The 24496-nt window shown below is 36.9% G+C and overlaps 1 protein-coding gene and 1 pseudogene across 2 annotated transcripts; one reads left to right on the top strand and one right to left on the bottom strand.

Moving 5' to 3' along the window:
• Nucleotides 1-1052: 1052 nt before the first annotated feature.
• Nucleotides 1053-5621, top strand: LOC143572074 (beta-glucosidase 24-like). The gene is made up of 12 exons (XM_077057330.1): nt 1053-1540; nt 1631-1700; nt 1769-1827; nt 2062-2137; nt 2330-2407; nt 2493-2580; nt 3991-4243; nt 4312-4427; nt 4521-4738; nt 4841-4872; nt 4961-5250; nt 5333-5621. The coding sequence occupies exons 1-12, from the start codon at nt 1355-1357 to the stop codon at nt 5505-5507; spliced, it is 1641 nt and encodes a 546-aa protein (XP_076913445.1). The 5' UTR covers nt 1053-1354; the 3' UTR covers nt 5508-5621.
• On the bottom strand, nt 5556-23718 carry LOC143572073 (lipoxygenase 2, chloroplastic-like; annotated as a pseudogene). The gene is made up of 9 exons (XR_013142206.1): nt 23410-23718; nt 17664-17929; nt 16112-16349; nt 15455-15772; nt 15291-15376; nt 14992-15100; nt 14273-14840; nt 12822-13269; nt 5556-6019 (listed from the first exon to the last, which is right to left on the bottom strand). The product of XR_013142206.1 is annotated as a lipoxygenase 2, chloroplastic-like (transcript).
• Between the last annotated feature and the right edge of the window lie 778 nt (nt 23719-24496).

Genomic DNA, 24496 nt, shown 5'->3' on the forward strand with positions numbered 1-24496 from the left:
TAATTCATAAATGACAAATGACAATCCTAACCCTATGTGCATTATTACTATGATGGCATGATATTCATTTGCAAGTTACAAACAACAAATCCAAATATTTGGAAGGAAGCAATGTGAATATTACTTGAGATTTATAAGAAAGGGAAGCAATGATGACGACGACGACGATGATGATGATGGTAAGAGGAAACAAAACAAAGAGGGAAAGGAAAAGAAGTAAAGTACAAGCTAGTAAAAGAGGAAAGCCGAATGGAGCCCAGTCTAACAGTTTACGCAATACTGCGAGCAGACGGAAAAACAAACCTCATCAAGCCACGGAAGTTGATGTCATATGCAAGTGTGGAATGGCATATTTGCTTTACATTTGAGGCTAGTGTTGGGTTTTAGTCATGTTTTTGTTAATCCTTGTTTTTATTGTGTGATCATTAGGAAGCTTTTGATAAAACATCTAAGCATATAACCGGTTTCTTGCATTGTATTAGTACTACATTTTGTGGCCTAGCCCATAATAGTAGTGTTGAGTGGTTACTGGCTTACAACAAACTATAAAGTATATATATTTATGTACTGAGTTGGTTGCATGAGGCTTTAGGATTTGATTTTAATAGGTGTCAAAGCCAGGTTATTTCTTAAACTGATTATGGTTTTAAACCGGTTTTATTTCGGTCATCAAGTCAAAATCTGTTTTTTCCTAAATTGGTTTCCAACTGGATGACTGAGTTTAGCTTCAAACCAGTTTCGGTTATTTACTGGTTCAGTTCTTTTTAACTAGTTTGAATGGAGGGATTCCTAACACGACTAAAAACCATGGGGTTCGGTTCGACCCCTAACCGGTTCTTGCCAAACCGGTTTCAATATCGATTCCCCTTTCCGAACCTACTTTTTTTTTGTACGCCTCCAATATTAGAGATCGCACGTGACCTGAAAATATTTTGTTTTTATATATAAACATTTATACTCCTAACACGATTGATACTCCTAGTAATTACTACTCAAATCCTCCACATTTTTTTGATAAATAATTTGTAAACATAAATAAAACATGCATGTACATATACGGGTATACACAATACATACATATGGTTTTGCACACAAATGATAAAAGTAGGTAGATCATGTATTTAACTAAGGTAGATAGGACATGCATTTCATTGATCACAAGATAATCCCACGTTTCCTGGGCTTCCCATCATACATAGCAAAGACATAACAACCATCATACTATAACTCGACATTAGAAAACTTAATACTTGCTAAAATGTTGTCTGTGTTTTCATCGGTCCAGGTTGTTTAACAGAAAACAATATAATCATATACATTTTCTAACCATAGAAGATTAAACTAGTGTTTAAAAATGCATTTAGAAGCTAGTGTTGTGATTCTTGGGCTCATAACAACAATTATTTATGTGTGTTCAAATATTAAAGGGTTGGAAGCAATTTCTAGTGTTGGGTTACCTCCCAACTGGGCTTTAGCTACTATAAACCGGTCTAGTTTTCCTAGTGAATTTACTTTCGGTTCTGCGTCTTCTTCATTTCAGGTAAATTAGTTATAATTAAGTTTATATTTATTAAATATTTGCGATATTTATAGCGTACTTGTTAGTTATATATGTTGATTATATTTACAGAATGAGGGTGGAGCAAATGATGATGGTAGAGGTCCAAGTATATGGGATACTTTTGCTCGAAGACATCCTGGTACGTTTTTCCTATAATTATTGCTCGAATATATATGTTTTTAACATACGTGTTTGTTATAACGTCAGACAAGATTGCTGATCACAGTAATGCGATTACGGCCACTGACAGTTACCATCGATACAAGGTTTTGTTTTTTTTTCCTATGCGCATTTTATCAGTGTTTTGAAAACCAAATGTTAAATGTATTGTCTAGTTCAAACAAAATCTGGTGGTTAAACCAAACCATGACACATACGGATTTTTGGTTTAACCACTTCAAACCAACCAACCTGTCGGTCTGGTTTTCAAAACACTGAATTTGTATTTGAAATTCGCTACTTCTTATTATATTTTTAAAATGCAATTTTTGTATTTAAAGGAGGATGTGAAGATGTTAAGGCAAATGAGCATGGATGCATACAGTTTTTCAATCTCATGGTCTCGAGTTATACCACGTAAGTAAATCAATATCAGAGTCGGCTCAACATTTTTTGTGGCCTAAAGCATATTCTAAAACAAACACGTTTTGTAAAAAAAAATTACTTTTTCTCCGGGTCTTAAAACGTAGGAATATGACACATTTTGTATATATATCAGTTATAGCTTGATTGTGTCTATTTTAGAATGTAGCATTCTTATTGTTGCAGTTGGGAGAATAAGCAGTGGTGTTAATGAGCATGGAATCTCATACTACAATAATCTCATAAACGAATTGCGTTCAAACGGTTATTATTTCTAACTTAAAAAAAGTTATATTCATACTATATCACACTTACATGATTAATTATTTTGATTTTCATTGATATATAGATATTGAACCCTTTGTTACTCTATTTCACTGGGATCTTCCTCAAGCTCTAGAAGAAGAGTATGGAGGTTTCTTGAGTTCCCGTATTGTGTAAGTAATTGACCTTAAAGAAACAAATTATTAATTTGTGACATGAAATTAAACCTTAAAATCATGCTTTTTAATCTTAAAATATTTTTAGCTAAAGAAACACCACGGACATGAAATTAAACCTTAAAATCACAAAAGGGGGTGGCGGCGCACAGGGCCGTCTCTAAGAATTTAAATACCTCGGTCGAATCAAAATAAAAAGGCCCGTAGGCCTTAACGAGTAACCAGTGGCGAAAATAAAAATTTTTAGTTGGGGAATTTTTTTTTGCGTTCTTAATTCAATAAGCCGTGTTACTAATTCATCTTGTGAAAACGCAACTTTGCATTTAATGAATTTAGTGAAGTCTTGGTGTTTGGTTTAAGCTTAGTGTATCTTTTAAAAACGCGTTTATAATAATAATAAACTCTTTTTAGAAACTAAAAAATAATCTTAAATTAAAATAAAATTATTATTTTGTTAAGGGCAGATAAGATTATTAAATTTAATATTTAACTAACAAAAATCTAAAATGTTAAATAAAAAGAACTTCATATATAATTAGTTTATTCCACTGATATTTAATCAATAACGAAACAAAAAGAAACCTATACCTTATCTTTGAAGTGTAGTTGCTTGAAAAGAGGGCAGCAAAAACAGTAGGTTAACTTATTTGGGCTTGCAAACAAAACTAAGAAGGCTAGCAGTTATTGGGTTTTGTTTAAAAAAATGCCCATAATAAGATACTAATTAAAAACTTTAAATATACTAAGTCAACATCTTCCGCTTGTCTTCTTTCATGTTACATCCACCTTTTACAGTCACTGATCTGAGCCGCAACCGCCACCGGTCGGAATATCTTTTAACCTTGCATTTCTTTTTTAACTTTGAAGCTCTATGAGAGATAACTATGAGGGTCAAAAAGTAAAACATTTACATTTGAGAACTCCGGCACACGATAAATTAAGCCCTCAAAAATTACGTACCTCGGACGGTCGTCTGGCTCGCCTACCATAGGGCCGGCCTTGGTGGCGCAGCTTGTTGCCCGCTTATATACATCTATATTGTAATTGGATCATTTTATTTAACATATGTAATCACAAACTATTGACTTTTTACAGTAGTCTTATAGACTGTACGTATAACATGCAAAAATGGTCATCTAGGTTGTATGACTGGCTGAAAATGACAATGTGGTCATTTGAGGGGATGTATGACGTGGTGTTCACCAAATCATACAGGTCATAAGACGTGTTTGACTAACACGGAAATGAATGATGTGATCACCATCAAAGTCATACGGTTTGTATGACCATTTTCCGCTCTGTTATATGGCTTGTATGATGTGACAGAGACGCTGATGCATGTATAGACATGGGGTGGCGTGTCTTTATCATTATCCACTATAAAACTAATTAACTACATGCATGCAGCAACGATTTTCGTGATTTTGCCGAGCTATGTTTTAGAAGATTTGGTGATCGGGTCAAATACTGGATCACCCTAAATGAACCATGGAGTTACAGTGTCGGAGGTTACGAAAAAGGCTATTATGCCCCTGGTCGGTGTTCTCACTTTGTCGGTAACTGTTCAGCCGGTGATTCAGGAATCGAGCCATATATTGTTACCCATAATCTGCTTCTAGCCCACGCTGCGGCGGTTAAGTTGTACCATGATATTTATAAGGTTGAAACCTTTGTCTAATATTTTTATGTCTACGATCCTTTTAAATGACACGTTGGAAACATTAATAGGGACCTCAAAGGGGCAAAATCGGAATATCACTCGTGACACGATGGATGGTACCGTACTCTGATGAGAAATTACATCGGGACGCTGCACTTCGTGCTATAGATTTTGAGTTTGGTTGGTAGGTACTCGTTACTAGAAAACTGACTTTCAATGACGAAAAAAATCACATGTAATATTCGTCCATTGCTAGAAAACTGACTTTCACTGACAGGTTTATGAATCCATTAACGTTCGGGGAATACCCTGAGGCTATGCGAACAAATGTCTTGAATAGATTACCCCGATTCACAACAGAAGAATCATACACATTGAGGAACTCACTAGATTTCCTCGGATTAAACTATTACACTGCAAATTATGTGCAACATGTTTCTGAGGCCGTCACTGATAATATGACCCGATCATCTGATGCTCAAGCTAGATTATCAAGTACGTATGTTAGAAAGAACGGGCTGTATAGTATAACTAATATTACCATATACACGTATTCATCATGTATATAACATTTAATGAGCTTTTTATTTTTAATAGTTGAAAGGAATGGAGTTCCAATTGGTAACAAGGTATTAATTTCTTTTGTTAAACCTTATTTTTTTTTATTGTAAACAAGATGAAAATGTTTAGAAAACTCAAACACGACTTCGATTGCAGGGTGGGACGGAATGGCTTCGCTCATACCCGCAAGGGCTGCACGATCTTCTCATCTACATCAAGAACAATTACAACAATCCCACAATTTACATTACTGAAAATGGTATGTACTTAGTAACATGTTTTTTAATACTTTTGGTACCATATCTTGTTTATATAAAAACTTTATATTTTCTTGAAGGAGTTGACGAGACTAGCAATTCATCGTTATCCCTACGAACGGTTCTCCAAGACGATTTCAGGGTTCAATACTACGTCGGTCATCTCCAAAAGCTTCTACAAGCTATCAAGTAAACTATAATAACCAAAAAACTAACCATGAAATATTTTTATTTAGAAACAAAATGACACAAAGTTGTTGGATGAATATAGTGCAGGGGTGAATGTTAAAGGCTACTTTGCATGGTCATTATTGGACAACTTTCAATGGGATCGTGGCTATGCGGTTCGGTTCGGGCTGCATTTTGTAGATTATGGGAACGAGTTGAGACGATACCCAAAGTTTTCATCCACTTGGTTCACTAATTTCCTACGCATTCGAGGCTAGAAACCTGAAATATAGACTAAATATGTCAAAGTTCTATTTCTCTTTGAATAAGAGATGGATATCTTGTTATGGTTTACCAATGAAAAACAACAATGAATAATGAATTAATCTTTGTTTTTTGCTACATAACAATTAGTACAAACGTTTAATCAATCATGTATGTAATTATGTTACCATCTTAAAGTGAAACTTGAAGATAGTTAGATAGATATGCTATACGGAACACCCTTTCCGGTCAACCCGGGTTCAGAAAATGGTTTGAGAAGTTGATATGGCACGATCCCGGCTCCACTTCGGTTCCTTAAGTTTGGATCATGGTTCCTTGAGTCTATGATAGATTCAAGCTCCTTCAACCGACCACTAAACTCTTCAAATGCAGCCTTTATAGTTGGCTCAGCCGCCCAAGCGGACTCTATGTTTGTACCAATATACTCCTCATCCGGTGAACGGGTTGATAAAACAGCCAAAATGGACATTACCCGAGTAGCTTGAATTTGAGTAGGGAAAGAATTGTTAGGTATTACGTGTACGCGGCTGACCCGAAAGGAATCGGATAGGGCTACAGAAATCAATACAATACAACGGCTCGGGCCTTAAGAACTTAACGGTATTTTAATTGATTTCTAAAACGAATAACGTGCAGCGGAATAAACGAGAAGTAAACAGAAATTAATAACCTAAAACAAAACCGAAATCAGAACCTGAAACAAGCTGGTCGGCGACAATAACCCTCGGTAGCGGCGTGCTTCTGTTTCTACGTGATTGGCGATGGGTTGACTTTTTCACAATCACAGATTGTAAGAAAGCACACTTTCAAATTCCATATATAATATTTAATGGTGACGGCGGCAGAGAGTTTCACACAAACACAAAACACCAACTAACAATATTGTAATATATAATAATTCTATGGCGGCAGTGGGTTACGAACATACAACTTCAAACAAACAATAATAATAATCATCGTAAAGCAGAGAGAAAGAGATAAGAACACGGGATTTACGTGGTTCGGTCACGGTGTGTAACCTACGTCCACGGGCAACGAACAGGGTCTCTTCTTTTATTGAGGTGCTCAAGAAATAACAAGATACAACATTGTTTATATAGGGAGGCTAACTAGGGTTTATTTCTTTCTACATAAGTTACAAGAAATAATATAAAACGGGCCAGTAAAGTTGAGTGGGTGGCCAGCCCATTCAACCCTTCTAGTCTTCAACTGCCCAACCCAAGACGGGCCGGGGCTACACCCGTATTAAACCCAACAATCTCCCACTTGGAGCCTCGGAACGTCTTCACTTGCTCCACCTGTAAACACACCCGTACCTGTAATCTTTTGTCTTCAATGTAAACCATGTCTTCTACCTGTTCGTCGCCACCTCCTCAACACTATTCCTGGAGACCAACTGAAGCTACACATAGCTTCAGTTTGTCCAAGGTCACAACCTTGGTAAACATATCCGCCGGATTCCTGTCTCCCCTAATGTTGTCCAACCGAATAGTCCCATCACTGACTAAACCCTGAATGTAATGATAACGCATATGAATGTGCTTTGTTTTACCATGATACACAGGATTCTTGGCTAATTTCACAGCACTTTCATTATCGCAGTACAATGGATAATCTGTTTGTTCCCTGCCTAACTCCTCTAAGAAAGTCCTCAACCAAACAAGCTCTTTACTCGCTTCAGCAGCTGCCATATACTCAGCTTCTGTGGTTGAGAGTGTCACACTCTTTTGCAGTTTAGACTTCCAACAGATTGCAGTATCCCCCATAGTGAACACATATCCCGTAGTACTCTTATAAGTCTCCTTACATCCGCCCAAGTCAGCATCTGAAAACCCTTTAAGAATTGCATTCTTGCCTTTAAAGCATAACGCTATCTTTGAAGTTCCCTTTAGGTACTTAAGCAGCCACTTCACTGCTTCCCAATGTGCTTTCCCTGGATTTGATATGAACCTGCTAATAACTCCCACTGCGTGAGCGATATCAGGTCTCGTGCATACCATTGCATACATAAGACTACCCACTGCAGATGCATAAGGAATCTTTGCCATCTCTGCCTTTTCTCCATCAGTACTTGGAGACTGATCCTTAGAAAGTTTAATATGACTACCCATAGGTGTACTTCGAGTAGCGGTTTTCTCATCGCTCATGTTAAACTTCTCTAAAATCTTCCATATGTATTTCTCCTGAGACAAAGTTAGAGAACTGTCCTTCTTGTTTCTGGTGATGCTCATACCAAGAATTTGCTTGGCTGGACCTAAATCTTTCATTTCAAATTCTTCAGACATCTGTCGCTTCAACTTATTAATCTCTGACATGTCTGAACCGGCAATCAACATGTCATCTACATACAACAGTAGAATGATATAAGAACTGGCGAATTTCTTGAGATAACAACAGTGGTCCATCTCACATCTTTTGTATCCATTCCTGCCCATAAAATCATCAAACTTGATATACCACTGCCTGGGCGCCTGCTTCAACCCATAAAGACTCTTCTTTAACTTGCACACCATGCTTTCTTTACCAACTGTTTGAAACCCCTCTGGCTGTGCCATGTAGATATCCTCCTCAAGGTCACCATGTAGAAAAGCTGTCTTCACATCCAACTGCTCCAGATGTAAGTTTTCTGCAGCCACAATACTAAGCACCAGTCTGATTGTAGTCATTTTTACCACAGGGGAAAATATCTCATTATAATCAACCCCATGCTTTTGTTGGAACCCTTTCACTACCAATCGTGCTTTGTATCTCTTTGTATCATCACTTTCATCCTTGATCCTGAATACCCATCGGTTCTGAAGAGCTTTCTTCCCGGCCGGAAGCTTTGTAAGAACCCAAGTCTCGTTCTTGTTAAGTGAATCCATCTCTTCTCTCATCGCTTTCTCCCACTGAGACGAGTCTTTCAAGCTCATTACTTCAGAGTAACACTGTGGTTCACCATTCTCTGTCAGTAGAAGGTAATTAACAGAAGGAGAATATCTCTTAGGAGGTCTAATGGTTCTGGAAGACCTCCTAACCTCTAGCTGAGGTGTAATCATTTCTTGTTCTAGTGGAGACTGTTCAGTATTAGGCTCTGAACTCCCACTGTCAGAGAAATCCTCAAATTCATCTGCATTTTCTTCCAAAACCTCTTCTGATGTTTCGGAGCTCTGACTATCAACCTTCTCACTTGAATCTTCAAACTCTACATGTTCTTTATCAACTTCTTGTGTGAATGACTTTCTATCTTTGTAAAGTCTTGCTTCATTAAAAACCGGATCACGAGCCCGACATACCTTTCTGGCCTCTGGATCCCAAAGCCTATAGCCCATCTTTGCGTCTCCATAGCCTATAAAAGTACACTTCTTCGCCTTAGGGTCAAGCTTGTCCCTCTCAGTATCTTTTATCCCAATGTAAGCATCACAACCGAACACTTTAAGATGTTTGAATTTAACCTCTTTTCCACTCCATACTTCCTCTGGAAGTCTGAATCCAAGAGGAACTGACGGTCCTCTATTTATAAGATATGCAGCAGTGTTGACTGCATCTGCCCATAAGGTCTTTGGAAGCCCTGCATTTAACCTCATTGCCCTAGCTCTTTCATTCAGTGTCCTATTAATTCTTTCGGCTACTCCATTCTGCTGTGGCGTACCGGGAACGGTATTAATCATCTTTATACCCCTCTCAGCACAATAATTAACGAATTCCTTGCTGATGTACTCCCCACCATTGTCAGACTTTAAACACTTCACTTTCAGATTCGTTTCCATCTCCACGGCTGCCCTCCATTTCTTAAAAATCTCAAATACCTTGAACTTGTTTTTGAGAAAATAGACCCATAGCTTCCGTGTAGCGTCATCAATGAAAGTAACGTAGTAGTTGGAGCCTCCTAATGATGATACTGGTGTTGGTTCATACACATCAGTATGAACGAGCTCAAGTTTCTTTGCTTTAAGTGGTTTTCCTGATTTTATGAAGGTGACCCGTTTCTTCTTGCCAAGCACACAAGGTTCACAGAACCCTGTATCAAGTTCCACCTTTTTCCAATCAGGGAATTTTCCTTTCTCTGCCAGTATCTTCAAACCTTTCTCACTCATGTGGCCGAGTCGTTGATGCCACAAACATGATGGACTCGGTCCACTAGCCACTGAATTCACCTCTCCCGCTGAGATTTCTGCCATGTACAACGTACCCTTTTTCTTCCCGCGAGCAATTACCAAGTTACCTTTTATGACCTTCCATTGCCCTCCTCTGAAAGTAACACTATAACCTTCAACATCAAGCTGCCCAATAGAAATCAGCATCTTCCTTAACCCAGGAATTATTCTGACATCTTTCAGAGTCCATGTAGTTCCTAAAGAAGTCTTCAAGTCGATATCCCCCATCCCGATAATATCTAGAGCCTCATTATTCGCCAAACGGACTTTACCAAAGTTTCCTGTTCTAACATTCATTAGGCTCTTTGTGCTAAACGTGGCATGGAAAGACGCACCAGAGTCCATGATCCAAGACTCAACTGTGTTCTCAACACAACAGACTAGGGCTTCATCATCTCAGTATCTTTTATCCCAATGTAAGCATCACAACCGAACACTTTAAGATGTTTGAATTTAACCTCTTTTCCACTCCATACTTCCTCTGGAAGTCTGAATCCAAGAGGAACTGACGGTCCTCTATTTATAAGATATGCAGCAGTGTTGACTGCATCTGCCCATAAGGTCTTTGGAAGCCCTGCATTTAACCTCATTGCCCTAGCTCTTTCATTCAGTGTCCTATTAATTCTTTCGGCTACTCCATTCTGCTGTGGCGTACCGGGAACGGTATTAATCATCTTTATACCCCTCTCAGCACAATAATTAACGAATTCCTTGCTGATGTACTCCCCACCATTGTCAGACTTTAAACACTTCACTTTCAGATTCGTTTCCATCTCCACGGCTGCCCTCCATTTCTTAAAAATCTCAAATACCTTGAACTTGTTTTTGAGAAAATAGACCCATAGCTTCCGTGTAGCGTCATCAATGAAAGTAACGTAGTAGTTGGAGCCTCCTAATGATGATACTGGTGTTGGTTCATACACATCAGTATGAACGAGCTCAAGTTTCTTTGCTTTAAGTGTTTTTCCTGATTTTATGAAGGTGACCCGTTTCTTCTTGCCAAGCACACAAGGTTCACAGAACCCTGTATCAAGTTCCACCTTTTTCCAATCAGGGAATTTTCCTTTCTCTGCCAGTATCTTCAAACCTTTCTCACTCATGTGGCCGAGTCGTTGATGCCACAAACAAGATGGACTCGGTCCACTAGCCACTGAATTCACCTCTCCCGCTGAGATTTCTGCCATGTACAACGTACCCTTTTTCTTCCCGCGAGCAATTACCAAGTTACCTTTTATGACCTTCCATTGCCCTCCTCTGAAAGTAACACTATAACCTTCAACATCAAGCTGCCCAATAGAAATCAGCATCTTCCTTAACCCAGGAATTATTCTGACATCTTTCAGAGTCCATGTAGTTCCTAAAGAAGTCTTCAAGTCGATATCCCCCATCCCGATAATATCTAGAGCCTCATTATTCGCCAAACGGACTTTACCAAAGTTTCCTGTTCTAACATTCATTAGGCTCTTTGTGCTAAACGTGGCATGGAAAGACGCACCAGAGTCCATGATCCAAGACTCAACTGTGTTCTCAACACAACAGACTAGGGCTTCATCATCTGAAACTTCATTTGTAGCAGCATTTACTTCCGAAGTAGATTTTACTTCCTTTTTCTGTTGAGGTGCTGGAGGGTTGGTACATTGACTTCTGAAATGCCCATTCTCCTGGCAATTCCAGCAGGTAATATCTTTTCTTGGTCTAGACTTGCTTCTTTTCTTAGATTTTGATCTACCCCTGTTGCCTCCTTTGTTCTTGCTTCTCCCTCTACCTTCAGCACTTAGCAAAGTGCTTGATGATTCTCCATTATTCCTCCTTCTAGAATCTTCATTCAAAATCAGGTCACGAACTTTGTTGAAAGTCAAGGCATCCGAACCAACTGAACTGGTGACTGCAGTGATAGTTCCTGACCAGCTGTCAGGTAATGAAGACAAAAGTAGGCAAGCTTGCAATTCATCATCAATCTTGAACTTCACCGATGATAAACGTCTCAGGTGAGAATTGAAGGTGTATATGTGTTCGGTAACAGAACCTCCCTCTTTCATGCGTGTGTTTACCAACTCCCGGATTAGGAACACCTTATTTGCAGATGATGGCTTCTCATACATGTTTGACAACGCCTCCATGATTCCACGCGCTGTGGTTTCGTCTAAGATGTTGTACGCCACGTTTATAGACAAGGCAAGCCTAATTGTTGACTTCGCCTTCTTGTCAATAGCTTTCCACTCATCTGTAATCTTTTCTGGCAGTTCCTCCAAAGCCACATCTAGATCTTTCTGTATTAGCAAATCCGTGATTTGCATCTTCCACCATCCAAAGTTTTGTCCATCGAACTTCTCGATTTTCGTTTTACCCTCATCAACCATAATATCGGAGATCAAAGAGTGAGAGCCAACACTGGCTCTGATACCACTTGTTAGGTATTACGTGTACGCGGCTGACCCGAAAGGAATCGGATAGGGCTACAGAAATCAATACAATACAACGGCTCGGGCCTTAAGAACTTAACGGTATTTTAATTGATTTCTAAAATGAATAACGTGCAGCGGAATAAACGAGAAGTAAACAGAAATTAATAACCCAAAACAAAACCGAAATCAGAACCTGAAACAAGCTGGTCGGCGACAATAACCCTCGGTAGCGGCGTGCTTCTGTTTCTACGTGATTGGCGATGGGTTGGCTTTTTCACAATCACAGATTGTAAGAAAGCACACTTTCAAATTCCATATATAATATTTAATGGTGACGGCGGCAGAGAGTTTCACACAAACACAAACACACCAACTAACAATATTGTAATATATAATAATTCTATGGCGGCAGTGGGTTACGAACATACAACTTCAAACAAACAATAATAATAATAATAATCGTAAAGCAGAGAGAAAGAGATACGAACACGGGATTTACGTGGTTCGGTCACGGTGTGTAACCTACGTCCACGGGCAACGAACAGGGTCTCTTCTTTTATTGAGGTGCTCAAGAAATAACAAGATACAACATTGTTTATATAGGGAGGCTAACTAGGGTTTATTTCTTTCTACATAAGTTACAAGAAATAATATAAAACGGGCCACTAAAGTTGAGTGGGTGGCCAGCCCATTCAACCCTTCTAGTCTTCAACTGCCCAACCCAAGACGGGCCGGGGCTACACCCGTATTAAACCCAACAAGAATCCAATAACGCATCCTTGGGCTTACTAATAAATGCTTCCCATTCTTCAGCGGTTGGATCTTCGTTAGGCATTTTAGTTCTTGCAATAGTTGGTCAGTTTGGGAAGTAACCCGCGAAATCATATTGACCAAAGTTGACCGCTGAATGGTGGCCAGAAGCCACCCACATTATTGTTGTGACAATTTTGATAAGATCCTTTTGTGTTTTGAGTTGTGGCCACCATGGTTCATCTTTTTTGTCTCCATGACCAACGATTCGGATCTCGGTCCACCATGCTTGAAGTTCGGTGTCGGAGGTTATAAGGCTCGGTTGCGGGTAGTAGTGATTGATGTATGTTGTAGCCCATTGATTAATGGCATCCCAAAGAAGTAGACCATCATTGGCAAATGGGTAGTCTTCAATTGTTAGTTTTAAACCATGTGGTGCACTTTCATCTTCAACTGCCATTCCCCTATTGATTAAGGAAATTATTTATCTTAATTTCACTAATTGTGTAATATACAAAATGATGGGTAGGGTATTAATTAAGCAAAATAAGCTTTTGGGCCGAGTAGGTATATCAAAATAACCATTTGGCCAAGGTTTTTTAACCCGCACAATAGGCATTTGACTTCTCAACAAGTTTGTCAAGATTCCACATGCAACCTCTAGCTAGTTTCTCAAATGTATATGTTGGTATACATATAGGTAGAGTTGCAAACGAACCGAACGTTCAATGAACCATTCGTTTGACAGAAAACTTGTTTATGTTCGTTTGTTTAGTAAACTAACGAATATGAACAATTTTTGTGTTCATCTAGTTAAACAACGAACATAAACACGACTCGTTCGTGTATATATGTTAGTGAACTACTTACACTTACGTTGGTTCATTTAAATTCGTTTGTTAACATTTGTACATTTATTTAAATTGTCCGGCATATGTTTGTTAGTTAAAGCTTGTTTAAGTTCGTTTGTTAACATTTGTACATTTATTTAAATTGTCCGGCATATGTTTCTTAGTTTTAATAATGTTTTAGACCCCGTATATTAATTGTTGTTCATGTTTACTTATAGGTAGTTTTGGATTGTTATCTTTGTTCATCCATGTTATGTTTGTTCGTCTACATTCGTGTCCGTATATGCTATTAACGAATGCACACAAACAAACACACTCATTTTCTTAAACAACACGGACACAAAAACCTTGATTTTTTACTTGTTGTGCTCGGTAATTTGTTCAATTAAAGTTAAACTCACGAATACGAACATGCTCCATTCATGTTCGTTATGTTTTTATATAGGCCTACATATTGGTAAAATAGGGTGTGTATTTTCATGATTTTCTCGTTTTTTAAATAAAATCACTAAATCATAACCAACTTTCATCAGTGTGTTATGTAGGCCACTCAAAGGCTCATCTTACTAAGGTTTAACCACTCATTGTCAATGTTATGTAATTTTAAAAATATTACCTGTTAATTAAGTCAGCTGGAAGTGCCTCGTGATCAAATCGCCATTTTTTATATGCATCAGAGGAAAGATGCATAGAATATTTTCTAGGAGAGAAAGATGTCTCAATAGTACCACCAGCATTAACGAGAGCTAGTCGAGCTAAGGCATTAATTTGCATTGTGTATCTGAGATGAGGACTTAATAAGCTTTGTATCGGGTGCATTTTGCTGAGGTGGCGGTTGGTGGCAATTATATAAGGCTCAGTAACAGCATGAGTTCTTAAAAAATGGCTAACAAGTTGGTGATAACCAGAATCATGAGCAAGAACATGAGCCTTGGCTAGCTTCCAAAGCCACGCACCAGTAGCCTCGCGACTTGGTGTGTACACATGCTTCCATTGTGGTTTACCGTTGTTAGGTGGGCGAGTTAACTCAATGGCTAGTGGTCTTAGTGTTCCGTTTGATGTGAGAAACATTAAGGTTCTTGAACCGTATAGAGTTGTCCCTTGAATCTCACTTACTTTGTTAACATGAGGTAAGAGGAGATCATGGTAATCCAACATGAATAATTTCTTTTGTTCCAATGCCTTTTTACCGGAAAAAAAAAGTGAAAATAACATGGTTACAAAATTTCATAAATTATTATTATTATTATTATTATTATTATTATTATTATTATTATTATTATTATTATTATGTTGTTGTTGTTGTTGTTGTTGTTGTTGTTGTTATTATTCCCTCTTCAAGAGTCATTAAACCTTCTATCTCTTGCTCTACAATCTCTTTGGTAATTGCTGACTCAGTTGGTCCATAAACTTCAGGGTCTAACTTGCTCATCAATGGCCATTCCTACATATTTGGTCAAGCAATTAGATTCATAATTATCCAAAATTTTTTCAAATAATATTGTTAAAACATAGCTACTAAATTTTTTTCAACTTTTTTTTGCATATTATCTGATAACATATTCTTTTTTGAAACATAAATCTTGAAGTTTTTCAAAATAATATTTCAAGTTTGTCTATAAGTTATGACACACCGTGACTAATTGTATGCTATATGGATTGAGACCAGCGAGTGTTTGTCGACAAAATTCCTCATCCCGATACCAAGAAAACGGATCCTCTGAGGTTGCAAATCAACAAACCATATATAAAATTAGTGCATATGTCTTTGTTGAAAATATTGAAATAACAAGCTTACTCTCTTTGATTCGAGGAGTCTCAAACTGCAATAAATCTCCTGTAGCACTGGTTATAGTATTAACAAGTCTTTGTAACACATTTAGAAGTCCATTGGTAGGGAGATCAACATCAACACCTTCTTCATAAAGTGACTCAATGTCTCTAAATGATGAAAAACCCTTGTTCGGGTTCGTTAATCTTGACTCTAGCATCGGTATAATTCCTTCTAATACCGAAAACAATGTGGTTGCCCCAAATGTTACCTCTTTTATCTCTGAAAAATCTTCATCTCTCGGCACGTAAAATGGAACCACCTTCCTTGACTCAGACCATGGTTCTAAAATTTCACGAAAGTTTTTGGTTTATCCATACTATATTATATGAGATGGACAAAAAAATAACTTTACATAATTTTAAGAGTTTAAGTAATTGCATGTTTTAAGACATATGGTACCGTCTTTTTAAACATATTGTTCACTTTTAAACCAACTTCTCTCGAATGATTTTATACAGTCATAACTTTTTCATACGTTAATATTAATAAAAAAAATACACCCTAAAACAAATATTTTATTTCTTTAATTTGAGTATAGTATTGCTATAATTTTTTTAATTAAAAATGAACATGTTAAGTAATAGATTGTAAGCGATTAACTGAGTATATATGTGTATGTACCTGTGGGGATCATTTCGCGACCAGTTCGGCAACGCCTAGGGTAAGGATGCAATTCACCACCGAGAACTGGATGAGAGAGATCTGAGCTGGTTTCAGGATCGCCAATATCATTGTACGTATCATAATCGTAAATCCTTTCAAATGTTTTGCGCTCTCCTTCACCATTGCCTCGAAGAGACTCGAGATCTTTCTCCCTTAAAGACCTTAAGCCCACCGGCGTGTCCAATGGTAGATATAACTGTTTCAAAAAACCGGGCGGATTAACAATTTTATTTTCAGATGAATATGAACAGTTTTATATGTCATTCAAATAAGTGCATACTTTTACAATTTAAAAATGTTTAAGATAATAATAATAAGAGTTAATTAGGCTTGGAGCCTATGGTTTTACTAACATGTTTGAGTATTATGCTTTATTTTCATATACACTTAATTAGATACTAACACTAAAAGATGTTTAAACTTAACTGAGAAGCCTCTCACATACCTAATATGTGAGGATATTTTTATCATTTTTTGATTGAATCGACCAAACAAATCATTTTTTAGATAAATATCCATTTTAAAAATCCCAACTCTTATTCGTCACAATTCCAACCTTGTTCAAAAACTAATCAAGACGCCAATTACGATCGTAATATATGGTTAATGTGAAGGTATTATTTCAATTTTGATTATGATATATATTATAAGTATACTTGAATAGTTTAAATTTTTGTTAACTTCTTTGTGAGATTATGTTAAAGTATGGAAATTCATTAAAAATTGAATTTTTGGATTTGTTCATTTTTATCCTAAAGTCAAAATACTGGCCATTTTTAATTAGGATTTTAAGTCAAAGTTTAAACCCTAATCTGATATGGATTATCCCATTCTCCGTGTCGAATACGGTTTACGAGTTAACTTTCAAAATCACATACTCATTCTTTAGGTTGTTTGGGTTGTATCTGATTAATTTATTTAGAGATCCACTAAATAGTTTAACTCTGAAAATGATACAACTCTCAAATAATCCGAATAAAAATTTGATATTTCCCGACCCCTAAACTATTAAAGACATGCATTAAGTATCGTACAACAAGTATTAATACTTGTATTAGTTAAATTTAAGATGCCCTTGTGTTATGCATTAGAATATAGTATGGATCCTAGGTTATTGCCGAAGGCCTTCTGGTTCAGCGGCACCATGGGTTTCTCCCAAATTTCCACTGGGGAGACCCGGGTTTGAACGTTATTTCCAGCAATTCCTTTGGTAGGCAAGTCATGAGGTTTTACGAGCTAATCAGTTTCCTCCTCGAATGGTTTGGCGTCATCTTCGAGCATCAAACTAACAATGGACAGTTGTAACTCCGTCTGAGATGTGGGTATATACCTTTAAGCTCAAATACGTTGTCGTTCATAAAAATTGATACTCGGTTGTTATAAGCAGGATATGAGCTTATAGATGCATCTCTCTTTAAAGTTCTCTTAGACTTTAAACTTATCAATGGCCTTTTTACAGTTTCGAAATAAATAACTAAAACTAAATAATGTTTTTCAAAATATAACTCACTTTGTTCGTGAAGAAGATTCTTTTATCAGGATTATCATACTTGGAGTGAACCCAAGATTCACACGAAAATGTCACGTTGCCATCGTCAAGCACAATACTCTTGATGTACGACTCTTTACGAAGTTCATTCTCTACTAGTACCGCACCTATATCGCCAAAGTCATAAGGAACACTAAACTCAAACTTGTATTTGTACAATTTACTCCCATCGTCTGACCCGTCAAAACTCGCATATGCCTTAATCGTCTCCTTCTCTTTCCCTAATGCTTCATAGACATGTCAAATACGAAATCATATTAAGCTTAGTTGGATGATGATTTGATAAACTAGATTGAATCTTGTTGTATGGTGATTGTTGTGTCTTTGATTTGAGTTCAAACACAAACCCTAATCTTGTATGTAATGTGAAATTGATGTGCATGGATGGTGTTTATGGGTCTAGAGGGTTATATGGATGCATGATAGTTCATAGATTGTTATTATGTTGAGTTTGGATGTAAACAGATTCTGGACAGAATGTGTATACGATGTTTAAGTGACTGTAACGAAGTGTAAACGTTAAAATTGGTTGAGATTGTGGGTACTGCAGTAAACTAGGTTGAGTCTAGTTTCTATAAAGTATAAATTTGTAATTTTTGGACAAGTAGAAGTTAATGTTTATGATTTTACAAAAACGTTGTGCAAAGCTGAGCTGTTAGACCTGCTGTTAGGTTGTTTTGTAAATGTTATATCTCATGAACTACGAGACCAATTGGGTTGGTTCCACTTCTGGAAGTTGACTTATTGAGTTAGGAACCTAACCCAAGTGGTCTTGCATTTATTGGATTTTTCGTTTAACAGGAATTACAAATAAAATTCTGTTGCGCATGAATTTGACTGTTATGAGTTTGCTGTAATGATTTGATGATTGTGAGAAAACTATGTGGAATAAAAATATAATAAAATATGTTCTGGAAACCTAAGACATATATTCTTCTGTGATGATTTTTTGGTAAATTAATTGAGATGCTATGATCGGTGGAATAGTACAATCTTGTAAGTAGAATTTCTGTCTCGGTGAAACTAGCTGCTGAGTTTTGTGAAAATGCATGAAATATGATACTTGCTAATTTATTATCGTGTTTTGACCAAATTGCCCTTGAGAGGAATGATTGCAAGATAATTGTCGTGTTTTGACTAAAATGCCCTTGCGGGGAATAACTGCTAATTGATTGTCATAATTTGACCAAATTGCCCTTATGGGGAATAATGGCTAATTAATTGTCATGATTTGACCAAAATGCCCTTACGGGGAATAATTGCTAGTAATGTACGTTATGAATACATGACATGTAACATCCTAAAAATTTTAATGATGAATAAAGGAAGTTATGTTTAGTGTTTTCGCGTAATTAATTAGTATCGGGTAGGGAGCGGGTCTTGGACGTGGATTAATTGAGATGGGTTAAATAAGAATGGGATTTCAGGGATATAAATACCCCCAAAATCCCAAAAATATCTTCATTTACATCTATTTCTTCACACACTCAAAACACACACATTCTAACCGATCAAGATTCGAAGCCGAGACCCGAGATTTTGTTGATAGATCTGAGTTGGTAAGGTAAGAACAAATCCAACAAAGCTAATATTACTGAAAATGGTTAGGATTGGATGGGTTAACCGGACCCGAAACCCAAACTGCCCAAATCGGACCCCTAAAACGTCGATTTTAGGCCGATTTGATGGTTGGGATTTGTAGGCGCCGATCATACGATTCCGTGGGTACCAAAATCGAGTTATTTGGCTAAGAAACGAAGGATTTATGGGCAAACAGATCTGCAGCGCGATAACTTCGCCTGCAAGATTAAGTTCGCCTGATGAACTTCGCCTTCAAGCGTAACTTCGCCTTCAAGCGTAACTTCGCCTAAGGTTTAACTTCGCCTGAAGCCAAGTTCGCCTAAGGTTTAACTTCGCCTGAAGCCAAGTTCGCCTAAGGTTTAACTTCGCCTGAAGCCAAGTTCGCCTAAGGTTTAACTTCGCCTGAAGCCAAGTTCGCCTAAGGTTTAACTTCGCCTGAAGCCAAGTTCGCCTAAGGTTTAACTTCGCCTAAAGTGAAGTTCGTTTAGAAAATAAATTAAAAACCTAATGGAAAATGTGTTAAGACAGTTATTGGAAATAAAATTTTTCCAAGCTGACCTGGCAGCTCGACCCCAGCCAGGGGCTCTGCCCCTTGGACCCTGCTAGGGGCTGCCGCCCCTAGACCCCGCTGCCAGGGGCGCTGCCCCCGGACCCCCGTTCGTTGTGGGTAGTAATTAAGACTAGAAAGATGTTATAAGTAGTGATAGTTAAATTGATATGTATACTTGTTATACAGTCAGCCGTGCACAACTGAAGAAAGGGATTTCGATCAACGGAGAACGTAACCGTGTTCAGGTGAGTTTCTAGCCCCATTTATGTGTTATGTTTTCGGGGCTGTGTGCATACTCAACATGTTTGTTAATACACTTATCCTAAGAGATAAGTGTATGCCTTATGTGGATAATGTGAAATGTATGAATGATTGCTTGATGGTACGTGAACGATCTCCGGATATTGCACGTACTGTCAGGTTGTAACGCTATGTATAAGGTAAGTATGCTATGTATGTTTATGTGTATGAACATGATAGAGATAATAGAAGAAAGAAATGATAATGTATGGTTGTATGGTTACGAAAAGGGTACCGAGCCCTAGTAATACTCGAGGTATGATGTATGGTTGTATGGTAACGAAGAGGGAATCGAACCCTACTAATATTCGAGAACTAGGGTACCGAGCCCTAATAATACTCGAGGAAAGAGGGTACCGAGCCCTAATAATACTCGAGGAAAGAGGGTACCGAGCCCTAATAATACTCGAGGAATGTAGGGCGTAATGCTCTTTATAACATAAGATATGAAAGTAAGTTAATACAAAAGAAAGTAAGAAAGTATGAAAGTAAGAAAGTATGAATGTAAGAAAGTATGAAAGTATGAAAGTATGAAAATATAAACGTATGAATGTAAGAAAGTATGAAAGTATGAAAGTATAAAAGTATGAATGAAAGAATATAATGTTATGTGGATGGTATGATTATGTGATTATCTAGAACTCACTCAGCGTAGCTGACTTTTAGTATGCACGCAGGTGAGTAGGATGAGGCAGCTCGCTTGAGGAGACACATGGCACTGAACAAGAATCTGGCATCTGAGGACTTATGATGTTTTAATTTTAATGCTTTAATGTTGAAAGACAATGGATGTTTTGAGACAAGTTATGAATTATGTAATGTTTTATGAAAGTTTTATATTCCGCGTAAATATTTTAATTAACTCTGATATTTAGAACTGTGTTTATGAGTAAATCCAACACGAAAGTAGGGCTACCGGTAACGGGGCCTTACATGACACGTATATGATTGCTTACACATGTAATGTGTCACAAAAACACTTGTTAAAGTCACACACGATTCACAAACGAAACACGAAACATGTTATGTGCATAGGTATTATGTGCCGGGTCTAGAGTCTCGATAATATTCCGACACTTAGAAAAATCTCTTTATTGTTTTAGAACGCTAGAGAGAGTTTTTCGGTGACGCGCATCTTGGTGATTTAATTTGGGAAATTCTTCGCAAACAGTGAGTTTCACTTTCCCCTCTTTAAACTATTTTCAAACGCTTTTCACTTGGGGGAGATAACATACTCCACAACGCATTTAAGATTTTGTTATAAATTATATATCACTTGTAAAGGCTAAGTGGCAAACGAAACATTTGAAGTCCTACACATCGAACCGGTTAATATTTTGAATAGCGAGTCACTGTTGAGTAGTACTACTGGGTTTGACAAACCCCACCCAACGCTAAACTCGACTGGAGGTCGAGCGGGTGTAATTTTGGCTAACACGTACCATGGTCTGGAGGACCTGGTGACAAGGCACTTATTAAACGAGTCAGCTTCGGTGTCGAACACTTAGTAATACTTGTTGTATAGACTAGCTACCTATCTATATATAATTGACATAACACTATCTGGTAACGCAAAACGATGTAACGCTGTAACGCAAAACGCTGTAACGCTGTAACGCCTAACGCTGAACGCAAACGCTGAACGCTTTATTTTTATTTAAACTTGTGAACTCACCAACCTTGTGTTGACACTTTTAGTATGTTATTCTCAGGTAGCCGAGGCGGGCGCGCGGTTTAGGAACATGCATTGCTTGATAAACTTTTAACTATGCAAACTTACTGTTAACTGTTATCATTGGTTTTAAATCGTCCTGCGTGACGTAACATTGTTTCTATGGTTTTACGCTTCCGCACTTATTTTCATTTAAACGTTTTTATGGTTTGATTATAACTAATGATTCCGATCCTGTTAGTTCACACCCTCTGACGGTAAAACTCCGTTAGTGGATTTTGAGGGTGTGACATCATATACTGATTAGATTTTTTTTTTTTTTTTTTTTTGTAAATAGGTTGTCATTAATTTTATTGTGATATAATTTGTGATATAGTTAATAATAAACTTACTATATTCTTTTAAATTTGATTTGTTTTTTAAATTTTAGAACTGAACCAGATCAAATAGCGAGTTAACCGTTTGACCTGACCCGATCCAATTGGTTGGACCGATGTTTATCAGATTCAATAACTAAATAATTAAATTAGTGTTAATTCAAAATCTAAAAAAAAATTTAAGACAAATAATTTATATTTAAAATTTTAGTGTTATTTATTAGTTAACATAAAGCAAATAAATAAATAATTAAAAAACACTATATAACACAAACCCTAAAAAAATCAAACATATTCTCCCTCAACCATCAACCAAACCACCGTCTTCCATAAACCATCCCCTATCTTCACCATCTTTAAAAACAAGAACCAAAAAAAAAAAAAACGAAACAAAGAAAATGAAGGAGGACTCTGTGACCTACGTGACGGCGTGACCTAGCTCAGGCTGGTCACGTCACGTAACTTCTACTCTTTTCTCATTAGAGCACTCAGTCACTCACAATAGGGTGGAATACCCAAGGTTTGAATTTAGGTGAATTGCTATGGATTTTAAGCAACCGAACTTCAGCATTATTATGGGCACCAAGTCCATGGTTGAAGACTACATATTAATATACATACATAGATACACACATAACTTTAATAAATTTTTAACGGGTTTGTGGAGTTTTGGTGTTGTGAAAGATAATGAAGGTTTTTTAAAAAAATTTGGAATCTGATGTGACGATTTTTGGAGGTTTGATTTGTGGATACTCTTATGTGTAACAAAACATAAAACCTAAATAACTTGTTTTGTTTTAATATATAACAAACCTTGTCTGTGAAAAAGATTCGTTTATCTGGATCATCATACTTAGAGTGAATCCAAGATTCACAAGGAAATATCACACTTCCATCATCAAGAACAATATCCTTGACATACGCCTCTTTATGAAGCATATTCTCTACCAATACCGCACCTATATCCCCAAAGTCGCTAGGAACTTCAAACTCGAATTCAAATTTGTATTTACTTCCATCTAATAACCCGCCGTGACTTGCATATGCCTTCACCGTCTCCTTCGCTTTTCCCAATGCTTCAAACAATGTATAAGACAATTAAGTAAAAGCAAGTTTGCTAGACTAAACTATTTCGTGGTTATTACTTATTCAAATAGTTATAGGTTATAATAGTTTTAAACTAAAATTGTTTGTTAATTTATTTAAAACCGCGATGAATTTACTTACAATCAAGATCATTAGAAACGAGCTCCACGAGAAACGACTTCCCTAAAAGATCAATAACACCATCGGCAACACTTCCTACAATACCCACAGTCACTTGGGCAAGAGCATCGGTAATGGTGGGTAGAACAGTAATGACACCTTTCATCGTCGCCTTACGATTGGATTTTATGTTACGGGGTCTATGGTGGTGATGTGGAGGAGGCCGTGCGGTGGACCGGTGATAAATGTGCACAAAGTGGTGGTAGTTAATAGTTTGACGTAGTGTGATTGGCTTGTAGTTTGTATAATAAGTAGGAAGTTATATTGGTTTATTTATAAGGAAAGTTTCATGCATGCCAAATTGTCAATACTATTCTTTTATTAGAAAATTAAATCTATATTAAATAAGTAGGAAGCTCTATTGGTTTATTTTCAACACGCATGTTTAAGGTCAACTTAAAAGTTCTTGTTTTAATATAAAGTTCAAGACTTGTATATTTGGCAACTTTCGCTTTGGCTTTATCAATTTTTCAAATTGTTGGGTTTTTACTCATATCAATTGGGTATAAACATTGTACAACCGGCGTTGAATCGGGTTATACCGGAGCGTCCAACCTGGTTGAATAGTTTATTCTTTAATTTCATATAAATACAACTTCAACTCAAAGAAATATTTGAAAGCATGATTCTATAGAAAAAATAATCCAAAAGTTATTTCATAATAAAAAAATAATTCAAAAACTAGGGTTGTGCGGTTCGGTGCGGTTTTCGGCTAAAACCAAACCAAAAACCAAAACTTAAGTTTTTGGAGTTTTTGAAACCGTTTGGTTTCAGTTTTTCATTTTCGTTTTGGTCTTAGTTCGGTTTCGGTTTTAGCCATTTGAGCTTAATAATTTTATAGGTCGAATTTTTTTTTTATAATAAAGAATGAATTTAGGTATAAATAAGTTAGTTAATTGTAAAATAATAGACTATTATAAATTTGACCAAATTATTTGAGTTATATATTTATTAAATTCTTATAAATCACTTAATATAAAATATAAAAAACAAAAATTTAGGAGTTCGGTTCGGTTTAGTTTTGTTGGTTTTGTTACATGCAAGACCA

This window comes from Bidens hawaiensis, unplaced genomic scaffold (genome assembly GCF_021521415.1).
Source record: "Bidens hawaiensis isolate Kalapana, Puna unplaced genomic scaffold, B.hawaiensis_p1.1 tig00025707_1, whole genome shotgun sequence".
Lineage (NCBI taxonomy): Eukaryota > Viridiplantae > Streptophyta > Magnoliopsida > Asterales > Asteraceae > Bidens > Bidens hawaiensis.